Genomic DNA, 15,602 nt, shown 5'->3' on the forward strand with positions numbered 1-15,602 from the left:
TGTTGCTACTTCCTAAAAGTAAAAATCAGATCCACATAAGATGACTGACTGAACTGTTAGGAGGGGGTATATAGTCACGCCAAGTAAGCAAACATATAAACTTTGATTACTAGATAATAGATCTATTTTTTAAATGTATTTTTGCCAACAACGGTTTATAACCGTTGGAAATCCATTAGAAATCTGCGTTAAATCATACAAGTGTTTCATTTTCATGAAATGGCAATATTGTATTAACCCTGTGTAATAAATAGGCCTAAACTAACTGACTCTGGGAGTAAAGGTCGACAGTTCACTGATCAGATTCTGCTGAGGGAAGGAAACTATATTCGAGGGCTCTTTGATGTCACTAAGACATGAAAATAATTTTTCTCTTTGTATGCGAATATACAGTACAGGCCAAAGTTTGGACACACCTTCTCATTCAATGCGTTTCCTTTTTATTTTCATGACTATTTACATTGTAGATTCTCAATGAAGGCATCAAAAATATGAATGAACACATATGGAATTATGTACTTAACAAAAAAGTGTGAAATAACTGAAAACATGTTTTATTTTAGAATCTTCAAAGTAGCCACCCTTTGCTTTTTTATTAATAAAGGGAAAAAATTCCACTAATTAACCCTGACAAAGCACACCTGTGAAGTGAAAACCATTTCAGGTGACTACCTCATGAAGCTCATTGAGAGAACACCAAGGGTTTGCAGAGTTATCAAAAAAAGCAAAGGGTGGCTACTTTGAAGAATCTAAAATATAAGACATGTTTTCATTTATTTCACACTTTTTTGTTAAGTACATAATTCCATATGTGTTCATTCATAGTTGTGATGCCTTCAGTGAGAATCTACAATGTGAATAGTCATGAAAATAAAGAAACACATTGAATGAGAAGGTGTGTCCAAACTTTTGGCCTGTACTGTGTGTGTGTGTGTGTGTGTGTGTGTGTGTGTGTGTGTGTGTGTGTGTGTGTGTGTGTGTGTGTGTGTGTGTTTTTTTTTTAATATATATATATATATATATATATATATATGCGTGTCTGTGTTTCCACATATTTTACAGACTTCCTTCCTCTCTCCTTTTCATGTTTGCCCCCTTTGCCCTCGACCATTCCCCACTATCCCTTCATTAAACACAGTAAAAAGCCCTGTCGTCTCTTGTCGAACCAAACTGCCCCATCTGTGGAACTGGACAAAGAAAAAGCAGGAGTCAGCAGTAGGTGGAAGGTGACATTGATGATGATGAAGATGGTGAAAAAATATTCATGGAGATGAGCATGTGATTGATCATAATCTGGAGCATAAAGTATGGTCAATCTGTGGCACAGGGAAGAAAAGGAATTTTGAAAAATGTGACATTTCGAAAGCATTATGGGAAACTTTTTTTGACTGTGAATGTCATTTTGATTCCTAGCAACACCAATTGACAATCATCCAATCCTCCACACTCCAAGATTTTATCTTGCAGAATAATGGCATCTTAAAGTGAAAGTTTGGACACATTATCACAAACAAACCAACTGATCGAGACAGTGTTCTGCGAGGTAAAATGACTTTTTGTCAAAGGAGTCTGGTGGTTTTGAAGAGGGTATTGATAACGGCTTCAGTTACCTGTTGTAAAGGACAGCAAGGTAATGCTCCCAGTCCACAGCAGGACATTGCTCAGCTTCTGTGTCGGTACTCCTGCCTGCTTCTCTAAACTGGGAACATGCCGACAACCATCTACTTTAGCTAATACACTGACTATGGCAAGTACCTTATACAACCCCACTTCAGTAGTTCCAAAAAAAACGACATTTAACATATTTCTACTGTGGGGTTTTACAGAATCATTCAACGTAACATTCGGCGTGTGGGTTGTTGCTTTCATTGCAACAGTAGAGTATAGGCTGCAAAACGTGTTAAAGGTGCTGTAGGTAGGATTGCAAAGATCCAGGACTTAGCCAAAACATTTTTAACATCGACAACAACTCAGTCCCTCCCCCCTTTCTGTTAAAGCCGAAAATGGTCTCCTAAGCCCCTCCCCCCACAAGGGAGAATGAATGCATGAGCAGTGATTGACACACAGTCAGACACACCCCCCCCGGCCCTGATTGGTGCATCTGAACAGGGAGTGGTGGATTTTTGCAAATCGCACTACAGGCTGTAGGTGGATTATTTTTTTATGACCTGCTTCATGTAGTTCTACTGGAACATAGGGTCAGTTTCAGCAAATATGACAGAAAGTTAGTTTTATAAGTCTTACCTATCTTTAAATATGCCTTACATCATGTAGAAAACAAGGGATAGAAGCTAATGCTAAGTTAACACGTGGCCGTAACATTTCAACTTCTCCATTTTCAAAAATAACATCGTGCACAGCTGTCAGTTTTCAGAAAAGTGTTCGTATACATGTCGTTTACACGTACCCGTGTATATATGCCGTCAATGCCGTCAAGAGCACGCCAGGCCTCTAGTTGGCAGTGTAAACGAGAAGCTCAAGCCCACGTTAGCCAATCAGAATCCCGAAAATAGCAACAACAGAAACGGATCACTTCCTCTCTCTTCTCTTCCTCGGCTGCCTAAACCTCCGTTTGTCTCAGTTTACATGCAAACGTGCAAACGAAGATTTCCAAAATCTCCACTCTGGCCGGAGGTTTCAGAAAGACTCGTTTTCAGAGGCGAATTCTCCGTTTGCTTTTAAACAAAGGGCACAAACGAAGGGAAATGTCTCAGTTTTTCAAAATAACCATGTATGTGTAAATGGGGCATAAGTCTTTTGTTAATTAGCGGCTTACTGCGTGCGTCAGAGCTATCTCCGTCTATATAAGCCACTGTGATACACAATAACACTAATATTAAGAAATGCCAACACGTAAAGGTGTTACTCTCAATACAGATGGGCATACAGATGTCACCATCACAAGCACATTGACATTTTCCTTTTTATAGATGATTTCCATATGGAACCTATCAACACTTCAGGCATGTGAAATGTGGCACAATGCCATATTTTCAGGAAATCTAATAGGAATTACAGTGCAGTTGACACTTGGACTGACTGATTGCATTGGGTTAGTGACTTCCTTATTAAATTGTCATGAACATTTAACATTCTCAGTACAGTGGCCTGCACAAGCAGGCCCAGACTGGGGGAGTTCCCACTGGCCTGGCCAGCTGATTGGATCGGAGTGTCAGACCAATGTTAACCCTTAGAGACACGCAGGACTGCTGGGGATTACTGTCCTTCAGAGGCTGAAGCATGCTCTACAATGAAGGTATTTGTATCCTATAAAACTAGACTTAAGGTCTGAGGAATTGTTCCTGTCCATGTCACGCTGGCTTGTCTGGAAGAGGGCGAAATAATGCTCCCAAAGGCTTAATTTTGGAGAGGAAAGAACTGGCAGGGTCTTTTTAAAAGGAGTCCCTTGACCTCTCAACTTAAGATACCTGAATGTAAATTGGTTCTATGGGTACTAAGGTTGGGTACCGTTCCCTTTTTTCCTGTACAGTACTGATACTAGTACCTGGAATTCGGTTCCCGTACCCAATGCTACCTTTTTTCGGTACTTTCCCTCTGCAATAATTATGTAATAATTGCAATTGTAAAAATAATTCCAAACCTATTTATCCTATTTACTTAGAACATTTTGCGATTTACTTAGAACATTTTGTTATTTACTTAGAAGATTTTACACGCCACACAAAATAAAACACCTCCCTCTCCCCTCCCAAACCCGTCCCTAAAAGAAATTGCATCTTATTCTATTGTAAGCTGTTTTTTTTGTTTTTTTATCTCTTTTTAAACTGTTTTTTAATGTTTATGTTATGTAAAGCTTTTTGAAGTGCCTGAAGGGCAGGTGGAGGGTGGGGGGGTGGCCTTGACCAACTGCCACTTTGCTCGTTTGAAAGCCATGATGTCTCTCTCTCATGGGTGGGCCAAATTCTCTGGGCGGGCAAAGCAGAGAAAGGGGAGGTAACCTTGCTCCTTATGACCTCATAAGGAGAAGATTCCAGATCGGCCCATCTGAGCTTTCATTTTCTCAAAGGCAGAGCAGGATACCCAGGGCTCGGTTTACACCTATCACCATTTCTAGCCACTGGGGGACCATAGGCAGGCTGGGGGAACGCATATTAATGTTAAAAAACCTCATAAAGTGAAATTTTCAAGCCATGAGACCTTTAAAGTGAATCGGTCCCCGGTAGTACCGGCATAATTCGGTCGGTACCTAAAAAGAGTTTGGTACCCAACCCTAATAGGTACCCACAAGTCTCCTCTTTGTAGACATGCCCACTTTATGCTAATCACATGCAGTCTGGGACAAAAACCATGCCGTATTTCTCATGCACTATACATGTTATTCTCACCTATTCCAAAAGGAGGTGAAGGCTATTGGAATATTTACTGCATACTGGGGTCCCCAAACTTGGAGTTGCATGAAATCGATATGACTGGAAAGCTAAGACTCTTGTGGATTCAATGAGCCCAATTTTATGCATGTGTGATAATGTCTGCTTGTTTGGTTGACTCTTTGTTTGCCCCGTTGCATGAAGTCATATTGTTTGAGTAGTAACACATGAATTATGGAAATGCTTTTGGTCAACACCGCTCCCGCTCACACCATTACTCATTTTTTTTTCTTCTAAATAAATTATTGCTTGCGTAATGGTCAGTGTGCAGGATTTTCTCTAAACTTTTCTTTCAGTGGCAAAAAGTTTGGATGGAGAGATTGCTAAAAAGCAGAAGAGAAATAATAAAAGAAATGCTATTGAAAGAAGAAATTCCAGTGATAATTCACATGGTTGGGAGGAAAAAAATCATCTGGCTTCTTTTATTCATGATGTGAACTCTTCCCTTCCTGTCCGAGCAGAGGAGGTGGAGAATTAGTTGAATTACCCACTGAGCGGTATTTAGCAGCAGCAGAGAAGGATTCACAGAAATGCACAAAAAACCTTTGGAGCAATGTCAAGCACCACAAGGGCCCTTGATTCCCCACCCCCCACCCCCCCATTAAGTTATCTTGAGTTTATAACTGCACGCGCCTCAGGAATAAGACGGAGCACAGGACTATTCTCCCATGTTTTCTAACTGACTCATCTCCTCAACTCTACCTGTCTCTGACTCATACAGACACACAGATTGAGAGGCAAACACACACACACACACACACACACACACAAACACACACACACACACACACACACACACACACACACACACACACACATATTGAAACACACCCTGACAACAGGGATCTTTTGTATTGTGTGTACATGCAGAGGCAGTGGGGTGAGAAATTGTACTCTCTTCAGGGGGCTTGCACAAGTCGTGGGAAATATGATTTATATCAAATCAGCCTTTTTTTGCTAGGAGATCAGGTTTCTTTATATCGCGGCTCATTTCTGTGTTGTCAGCAAGTGGTGCTGCGTCATGTGCTTTCTCCTCCGTCCGTTCATTTACTCTCCCTCTCTCCTTTTATGAAGACCGTGCTTCTCCCCCCCCTTCCCCTCCAGTTGCTCTCTCACACTGAATTGAGTTCCCGTCTGGGCACTTGAATATGATTGTGTCTGCAGACTGGTTGCATGAGTCAAGTGTCTGTCGTACAATAAGGATCTCCATGGTTAGTGAGAGAGCCTGACTGACTGAATGGATTTATTGTATGGTGAAAATGTATGATTCTAAAGAAAGTTATACCTATATTAGTGTGTACAGTGGAGGTAGATTAAGTTTCCCCCACACTGTTCATGACAGGTCAGTTTTATGGACTTTAAGGAAGGGTAAATGTGCTTCTTTGCCATCTTACAGAGTCAGATAATATGAGTTTAACCTCTGGATATGCAATGTATATGATTTGATGATATACAGTGTGTATATATATATATATATATATATATATACACACACACACACACATACATATGTGATATATACTATGTATGTAGGTTGTAAATTGTATTCTACACTTGTATTTACATGCACATTCTTGTTCATTCATCTAAGTATATTTTTCAGTAGTTGTTGTTCTGGCATTTTGCTATCTCATTTTATTTCATCTTATTTATTATTTCTAGTATATTGTATTTTTGGTTTGTGTGTGAGTGAGTATGTGTGTATGTCCTTGGTAACTTGTAACTTATCCATCTGTCTCTGTCATATTGTATGCGTCACAGTTTGGTATGTCCATCAGTTGAAAGCTAAACATTAGTTTTGTCTTCAGTGAACCAGTTTGTGTTATTGTCCATCTATATTTTGTAAAAGAGGCTGCAGCGTGAGCGGTCACACAGGCTTCCAGACATGTGTATCTGTCGTGCTCAAATGTCCCAGCAGCCTCAGTGGATTCACTTTGAATATCGTACGCTTCGAACAATGACTGCACACACAGTTGACGGCTCAGATGAGACTCCTTTCGGTGAACTCCATGTTGTAACATCCTGAAACAGAACTGCAGGCCTAGTTTACAGATTGATCGGCAGCTTCTGCACGGAATATCAAAGAGGAGAAAGAGAGACAGGAAGTGTTTCTGTGAATGGAGGGGTTTTATCAGTGAACAACACCGAAGAAATAAAGCAACAAATGACATTTAAAATGCACAGATACTGTAGGGGGGGGACAATGGTCCGTGTAACGCTTATCAGTTCAATTTTCTAAGCACAAACGGACATTTGGAAAAACAAAAATGGGTTCCAATATCCAATTTTTTATTTTTTTCTGCCTTGACAAGTAAAAAAATTGGAAATTGAAACTGTTTTTCCAATTTTCTTTTTTTATTCAGAGGATTAGAAATTTAGAATATTACAAAATTGCGTCTGGGCTCCAATTATTCAGTACTGCCATGGTATTCTCTCCATCGTTCCGTCTTGCTACGCCCCCCCCCCCCACTCGAAACCATCAGTTGCAAGCACCTCAGAATTTTTTTTATATCGTAATATGCAGTTAATGACCTGCATATTCCGCAAAGTAGAGGAAGAGAATGCCATTGCAGTATTGAATAGTTGGAGACAAGACGCAATTTTGTAATTTTCTAAATTTCTGATCCTCTGAATAAAAACTGAAATAAAAATTAAAAAAACTGAAATAAAAACAGGTTAAAGATCCAATTTTTTAATTTGTCAAGGTGGAAAAAAATAAAAAATTAGATGTTTGAACCCATTTTTCTGTTTTTTCAAATGTCCGTTTGTGCTTAGAAAATTGAACTGATAAGCGTTAGACTGACCAACAACAAGTTGTCTATAAGGTTGCATAAGTTATAGAAGAATCCAGCGATAAATAATAATAATAATAATAAAGGTTTGATAGTGTTTGCCCCGTCTAAACCAAACCTGATAATGAATTAATCAATCAGATAACAGTTTAATACAACTTTAATAACCAAGTTTGTACATTTGCATATTATCAGTTCAAACTGTTCCAAGCAGTTATTGGATTTTTGGAGATGAAATGTTGGAGTAGCTATGTATCTCAACCTCCCAGCACTCTGCAGAGTCTGGAGCAGTTGTTGTGTGCTGGGACGGCTCCGCTGTTTACTGCTCAGGGAATTACTGTGGTTTCGTGTTTGTTTGAAGAGGCGAGAGAGGCTAACGAAGTTCTCTGTGACACTATTTCGCTCCGTTTTATCGATAGATCTGGAATAATTAGACTTTTCTTTTGAGGTTGTGGCCGTACACTGTATGGTCGCGGCTGTCTGTTTGAGTGTCTTGGTTCAGTGTATGATTTTGCCTTTGAGATTACAGATAGATGAGATAGAAAGCTGAGAGCAGTCTCAGTTCCCTTGTGTGTGTGTGAAGCTCTCAGATGAGTGTGGTTAGAGCTGTAACAATTCCAAATTTTTCTGTACAATTAATTGTCTCAGAAATAATTGCGATTAACAATATAACTGTCTCAGTCAAATTCAAGAATAATGTTTTTTTAAAGAAATTCAAGTTTGGAATGAATCCCAGGATAGATCTTTTGTTTATATATCAGTTATGTGACCCAGATAATGTGATAAAACAAATACACAGCCTATGAAGTAAACAGTGCTTCTTCATTGTCATGAAAAAAATGTTCTAACTGTATTCTCCCCCCTTCCCTTCCCCCTCCCTACGTCATTTATGTTGCTAAGAGCGTGTTAAGGGTCAAGTGCCAACAACCGAATATTTGAAATAATAATAATAAATCAGTCCGACCAATAATCACTTATATAATTACAATTTGGCACTTCTAATCAAAATCTACAGTTACCAGTCATACGCCCCAAGACCTTAGCTAATGTTAGCAATTCATTGCGGTTAAACCAAGAAACCGCGATCATGTAAAAAGATTGACAATTAGTGTATGTGATATAATTGTTACAGGCCTAATTGTGGTATTGAGTAAGTTGGTTCTCAAAAGTCAAACAGGCAGACTGGCAGCTTTTTAAGCCACATTAAGACTAGAAAAGCGCTATATAAAAACAGCCCATTTACATTTACATTCCACAAGTGCTATTGGCAACATCTGTGTGAGTTCACAAATGCACATTTCTGCTAGCTGTGTCCTTTGTATGCCTTTGTTGACTGTCTGCTAAATCAAAATTGTTTGAACAGCAGGATGACCCGAGTCCGCGCCTGGGATTTCTCTATTATCTTAAGTCTAAAAGCCTTTTTAAATTAATTTTTTTTTAAAGGCTCTTTCATCTCCCAAACCCATACAGTTCAGTGGGTATCTCTGGAAAGGTTTTCTTTCTCTGTGATGGGTCAGTGTAATATCAAGTAATAGACTGATGTTGGATTTTGTTAGTGTTGCTGCCTCGGCTATCGGCGTCTGTTTTTTCAGTTTGAAGAGCGTTCAGTTTGACTTTCAGCCTGTTGACATTTAGTTGCCCCTCTGTGCCGCCTTGTTTTTCTGCCACTCAGTGTGTTCCACGTGTATGTGTGTGTTCGAAAATCGAAATATTTAAAGCAGCGTTTAGGTCCGCTACCTTGTTTTTGTTCTGTGTAAGTGATCCCTCTCTTCCCTGGCAGAGGGAGGAGTGGGGATGGGAGAGGTTGTTTTCCTCTCATTATCCGCCGGTGCCTTGGCTTTACCTTGACCCAAGTGCACCACTGTTTTATTACAGGCCCTGTCTCCGTGCCAATTGGAAAGAATAAGAACAAGCACAAAGTCAGTTCAGCTGGGGAGGGACACAGGCAAGAGTGGCCTTGTGTGGACGTGAACACACACGCCTGCACACCATAACACAAGGGTATAGCGACCGTTCTTGTTTGTCTCTGCCATTAGTCACTCCATGCAGAAGTGATTTAGTGTCTAAATTACAGTCTCGGCTCCATGTGAATCATCCGGCTACATCTGCTTTTGCGTAACAAAATGATTAAAAGATTAGACTCGCCAAAGGAAAAGGCTCCCATCTTGGTGGCTCTAATCGAGAGCGGACTAGCTACGGTAAATAGCTTCCAAAAGAGACATTTTACCATCCAGGATCTTACCTTATGCAGTTCACAATGTCCCTGAAGTTTACCAGAGGGGACAGCTAATTACTGCGTTATTATGGAACCCACGTAACTTCTAGGCAGGTCCCGCCCTACGAAGCAGCCCGATTGGTTGGGGGTTGGCATTGACCTCGAGTGGTTAAAGGGATATTTCACCGCTGGAAAGACGAATGTGTGTGTAAATTGGATCATTTATGTAGTAGAAATGTGAAATTATTTTAGAAGTTGGTGCCTTCTAGACCGAGAAAAGCCAGAAAATGTATTTTTGGCTCATGTGAAGAATCAATTGCTTCGCTGCCCTACGAGGCCACTCCCAAGCCACGCCTACCGGCTACTACTCGTTGACTCGAAACTGAAAAGACGCCGTTTTATCGTGTGTCTCCATGACGAGGATAGCCAATTGGTCAGGGGAACAAATTGGGTTACATTACCTAGCATATTGGTCAGGGGAACAAATTGGGTTACAGTACCTAGCATAAGCAAGGATGCCTGGCCAATCGTAGTGTGTGAATGCTATTGAAGGGCGGGCCTTGCCTCGAAGTTGTGTAGGTTCCATAATAACGCCTCATTACTACATAAGCTTATTTTACTTTTACTGGTGGACTACCAATATCATATTTTGATGTTTCCTTGTCATAACATGTTTGATTGTAGCTTTGACTTGGCAGTCATCTTGATAAAGAACAGGACCCAAGGTCTCAAACCCCGCTGGCAGCCCTTAGTGGCTTAAGTCTTCTTTACAAAATCAAACGCACTGATTGTTTTTACTGTTACCAAGACTTACCGGTTGGCTAAAAAACATTCAGTTTATCACCAGGGTGGTCCTTAAAGCAGCTTTATTTTACACAAATAATAATGTATCAAATGACAATGTGAGAAGAACGTGATAATGTGAAAGGGGAAGAATCTACAGCGAGTTACCGGCTGACTCTGCCACTCCCCTCGGCTTTACGGTTAGCTTTATAGTGAGTTTCAGCTCTTGGTTTATCAGTGCTCTCATAGCGTCGTTTTCGGAGAAAAAGCTGTAAAAAACACAGTTTACTCTACCTTCTCAGCAGCAAACAGCAGACGGACTCAGTTAGAGACTAGCTGGTGAACACAGTGGAGCATTTAGCAGCTAAAGAGCCAGATGTTTCCCTCAGGAGGTGGCGGAGAACATAAACAGCTAAAAAAGAGTGAATATCAGACTTGGACACAAAGACTTCTAACATATTTGCCATTATCAACTTAAAGTGCTCATATTACGCTGTTTGGCTTTTCCCCTTTACTTTATTGTGTTATATATCTTTTTTGTGCATGTAATAGGTTTACAAAGTGAAAAAGCCCAAAGTCCCCCCCAAAGGGACTTACCATCTCCAACAGAAAACACTGTTCACCAACTGCTCCAAACAGCTCTATTGTAGTCCAGCCTTTACTTCAGAGACAGACGTGGTCACTTTGTAACACACGTTATAATGCTCACCTAGCTGCTAGCATGGCACTCCCTCATACTCTGCTTCTGACTGGCTAGTAGTCCTTACCTAGGTACTGTCAGGGCAAGCCCTCATACTCTGCTTCTGACTGGCTAGTAGTCCTTACCTAGCTACTGAGCTTGTGCGACTCCCAACAAAGATGGAACAGAAGTGAGATGTCTCACTCTGTAGCTAAAGCGGAGAGCTCAAGACACAGGGTGAAAAGAGGAGCTGCAGCAACAAAGAAAATGGTATTTTATATGTAAACTTATTCTGATATAACTTCTAAATACAATTGTGAAAATGAGCATAATATGAGCACTTTAAAAGATTATCATATGTCAATGTCGTGTTCATAACTTGTTTCTGCTGCCCCCAAGTGGCCAAAAAAACCCAGTTTTTACAGGTTTAAAGAAAGACCATGGTGTCATTAAAAGCAAAAGTATTTCAAACATCACAATAAGAAAGTAATGATGCTTTTTAGGGTCAGATTAGGTAAAGGTGCATGCAGTTCGGTCTTGCCTAAGAACGAGGAAACAAAAGAAACCATTTGAATCAGGAACTTAAAGCCTATTAGTGCTGGATGGGAATGACTCAGAGCCACAAGATGCTTTGGTGTTTCTCAGAAAATGAGTGATTTGTCCTTTTCTATCTTTCTTACTCCCCCTTCCTTCGTTTCCTGATTACACTTCCATCTCTTTGTCTCGCTCTCCATCTCTGCTTCTTTCCCCTCCTTTTTCTGTACCTTCCTTCTCTCCTCTACTCACTCACTCCTCCCACTCTCTTTGTCTGTATACATTTCCTCAGCTGGATTATTGGTAACCACAATGATAAAGGATTATTGTGTTTACAAAGCAAATGTAGGTTTTAGTGCTGGATGCTGAGCAGCGCCACTGCAGTACATTAACGTTAGCTCGGGGGCACCACGAGTTGTCTATGAGAAGATGTTGGGTTCAGAAAACTGTCACCATGTCTCCACACCACATATTCTACTGAGATTTCAGAGATTACATCTTAACACATCTTTCTTTTTTTCTCTTCCAACCATTGTCTTTTCCTTGCAGCATGCAAGTGTAACAGCCATGCCAACGTGTGCCACGTCAACACAGGGAAGTGCTTCTGTACCACTAAGGGCATCAAGGGAGACCAGTGTCAGCTGTGAGTATGCCGTCATACACTGTAACTGCAGTGTGATTAAATGCCCACCCTATTCCCATCTTGCTGCCCGTTCGATTGTTTGGTAATCCAATTAAATGATGCAAAAGATCTTAAGAGATCAGAACACTAAAGATCTACTGATCACTGAACATATCCTTGGAAACAATCGACGCTATATAAAGCTGGCTGTGCAATGGTGCTCAAACACGGCAACTCACCCAGAAGATGCTGCAGCATGTATGCCATTAAGTAGCCCGGTTACATTTACATTTTGAGGTGATGTCACACTTTGGATTATGGTAACAGTTTAACAAAAACTTGGAAAGGCTCAAGAGTTTATATTTTTGGTTAATTACATTTTTGGGGGGGAATTGGAGTTTATGGATATAGGATTTGACTCTAAATACTTTTTGGTTGTCGGGAAGATAGAAAGAACAATGATAAACAAATGTGTGTGTGTGTGTGTGTGTGTGTGTGTGTGTGTGTGTGTGTGTGTGTGTGTGTGTGTGTGTGTGTGTGTTTTCTCCTGACTGTGCCAGACTTAACTGCTGCAGCACTACAATATCCTAAATGGCTTGGCGGACCAACAAACCACAGAGACAGACTGAAAATTGCTGCATCGATAAATCTGGCAGGCCAGGCTAAAAGACAGAGAGAGGTGTGTGTGTGTGTGTGTGTGTGTGTGTGTGTGTGTGTGTGTGTTTGTTAGGGGTGCACGATTCAGAAAAATGTCACGATTTGATATTGATTTTCAGGCTCAAGACTCGATTCAAAAACGATTCTCGATTTAAAAAAAAATAAAAATCACAAGTACATCACAATAGTACATCACAATAACATCTTAGATAATACATGCTACCGATTATGTTCATTTTCTAAACCTTAACTTTGACATCCACCTCTTACAGCCTACGCTAACCTCAACACAACCTTTGAGTGATCCTAGACCTCAGCCCCGCTCCTGACATCAACCTGACCTCACACTAAAGTACTCTCCACATGTTACCTGTCAACTTTGATCAGTGTGTTACCTTGGTATTCCTTTAAGACACCGTTGAACGGTGTTTGGTGTTTTAACCCCCAACGTCGTCTTCCAGGGGGCGGGGGCGCGGGGGGGGAGCCGGAGGGGAAGTATTTTTTAAGTTTTTTTTGGGTTAAAACTGTGGTTAAAAGGAATTGAATAAAATATTTAAAACAGTGAGTCGGTCCCCAAGGTACTGGCAGGGTTAGGTTAGGGTTAAGGTTAGGTGCCTTGAAGTCGACGCTTGCAGCGCTGCCTTGAAGTCGGTGTTGGGGGATTAAAACACCATCGAGCCCATTGAACACTGACTTATCTTTTAATGTTTGTTTAAAAAAAACTTAGCTAATGGCTGTTTCCTTGGTTAAAAATAGGCTGAGCCAGTCATAACTTTGTAGTCAGGATAGAGAATGAGAACATCGTCTTCTTATACTACTGAAAAATGGAACACAGCAAAACGAAACATGCAAGAATTAAATCCCCCTTTCAATACCATGGATATAGAGCCTCTCGGCCGGCCAATGCCAAAACACTTATTTACGAAATTCAATATCCAATGGAAAATAATCTCAAAATGAAACATAAAACACAACGTGTTCAAGCCCGGGGAGCGGAGTTCACTTCACATCGGAAAAATCAAAGAAATTTCACCCAGGAAACGCTTGCTCATTTTTCGGCAGTGCTTTAATCCAAACCACCATCTTTTTCCTAAACTTAACGAGTCGTTTTGGTGCCTAAACGTAACTGTCATCGCCGCACGACGCTCACTTTTTCTGGTTAAACTCCACTACCACGGCCCCTGAAAGGACCGTCATCTGGCGGGGCCTGCAGCCGGCTCACAGTCACCTAAGCGACTTTGAGTTTGTGAAAAGCGCTATATAAATTAAATTTATTATTATTGGCGGCTAAACAACTGCCGCTGGAAGCCGGCGTCCTGGAGCTCTGTAGCGGCTATATACAAGACCTTCCAGAAAAAGTTTTTTTGTGATTGTTACGGGCAAAAAGTGGAATGCAGCCATCAGTAATGGTTTAATACCAGGGCCTCTCCTAAGTGGAATGCAGCCATCATTAATGGTTTAATACCAGGGTCTCTCCTAAGTGGAATGCAGCCATCAGTAATGGTTTAATACCAGGACCTCTCCTAAGTGGAATGCAGCCATCATTAATGGTTTAATACCAGGACCTCTCCTAAGTTGAATGCAGCCATCATTAATGGTTTAATACCAGGGCCTCTCCTAAGTGGAATCGCAGCCATCAGTAATGGTTTAATACCAGGGTCTCTCCTAAGTGGAATGCAGCCATCAGTAATGGTTTAATACCAGGACCTCTCCTAAGTTGAATGCAGCCATCATTAATGGTTTAATACCAGGGCCTCTCCTAAGTGGAATGCAGCCATCATTAATGGTTTAATACCAGGACCTCTCTAAGTGGAATGCAGCCATCAGTAATGGTTTAATACCAGGACCTCTCTAAGTGGAATGCAGCCATCATTAATGGTTTAATACCAGGATCTCCAAGTTGAATGCAGCCATCATTAATGGTTTAATACCAGGGCTCCTAAGTGGATGCGCCATATTAATGGTTTAATACCAGGGCCTCTCCTAAGTTGAATGCAGCCATCATTAATGGTTTAATACCAGGACCTCTCCTAAGTGGAATGCAGCCATCATTAATGGTTTAATACCAGGGCCTCTCCTAAGTGGAATGCAGCCATCATTAATGGTTTAATACCAGGGCCTCTCCTAAGTGGAATGCAGCCATCATTAATGGTTTTGAATACACCTGTGCTTTTCATACTATGACATGTCAACATGTCTGCCTTGAAAAAGGTGTATTGCGGGAACTTTTTTTGATGAAAAAGAGAAAAAAAAAAGTGATTTCCCCCTATACCCTGCTTTTTGATGATGTTCACGTCACGTAATTACGTCACTTCATAATGTTCCCATGGCAACAGGGGAAAATGGCTGCTCTTGTGTGAAGTAAATGCAACATTTTTCAACTTTCTGCTAAGATATATGTGACTTTTTTGCAACAAAAATGCGGGGATTATGAAATCATGCAAGCCCCGCATATTTTGCGCTGAAATTGGCAATTTATGCACTGAAAGTGCGCCATATTTGAAAAAATGATGCCCCCGCATAAATATGCGGACTTTGGCTGATTATGCATTGAATTATGCGATCGCATAATTGCGTTTTTCTGGAGGGACTGATATACAACCAGCAACTGCCGCTTGGATTTGATAGTTCTATGGCACTATGTGTTCACATTACAGCACTTTACTTAGGTTAAGGTGGTACATTTGTCAAAATAATTCAGCAGAGGCAGGGATATGTAGACCAGAAAGGGGTCCCCACCCCCAAATCGCACCCTGGATGCAGCTATGCATATTGTTGTAAGTCGAGTCATAGTAATGACTATTAAATATTTCTTTGATCGATGGAAAAAAAAAAAAAAAGGTGAAGTGCTCCTAGCAGCCGTTACCACAACTTCTACGTCGATTTAAAAAGGATGTGGGATGGAAGGATTTGTGATTAGTCGGGGCAAAAT

General features: G+C 40.8%; 1 protein-coding gene across 3 annotated transcripts in view; it reads left to right on the forward strand.

Moving 5' to 3' along the window:
* atrnl1a (attractin-like 1a) overlaps positions 1 to 15,602 on the forward strand; it is a 345,015-nt gene that overhangs the window by 134,142 nt on the left and 195,271 nt on the right. For all 3 annotated transcript variants that reach the window (XM_039784008.1, XM_039784009.1, XM_039784010.1), the window contains one exon: positions 11,941 to 12,034. In XM_039784008.1, the coding sequence (XP_039639942.1) occupies positions 11,941 to 12,034 (94 nt within the window). The remainder of the gene's footprint in view (positions 1 to 11,940; positions 12,035 to 15,602) is intronic.

Source organism: Perca fluviatilis, chromosome 19, assembly GCF_010015445.1.
Source record: "Perca fluviatilis chromosome 19, GENO_Pfluv_1.0, whole genome shotgun sequence".
Lineage (NCBI taxonomy): Eukaryota > Metazoa > Chordata > Actinopteri > Perciformes > Percidae > Perca > Perca fluviatilis.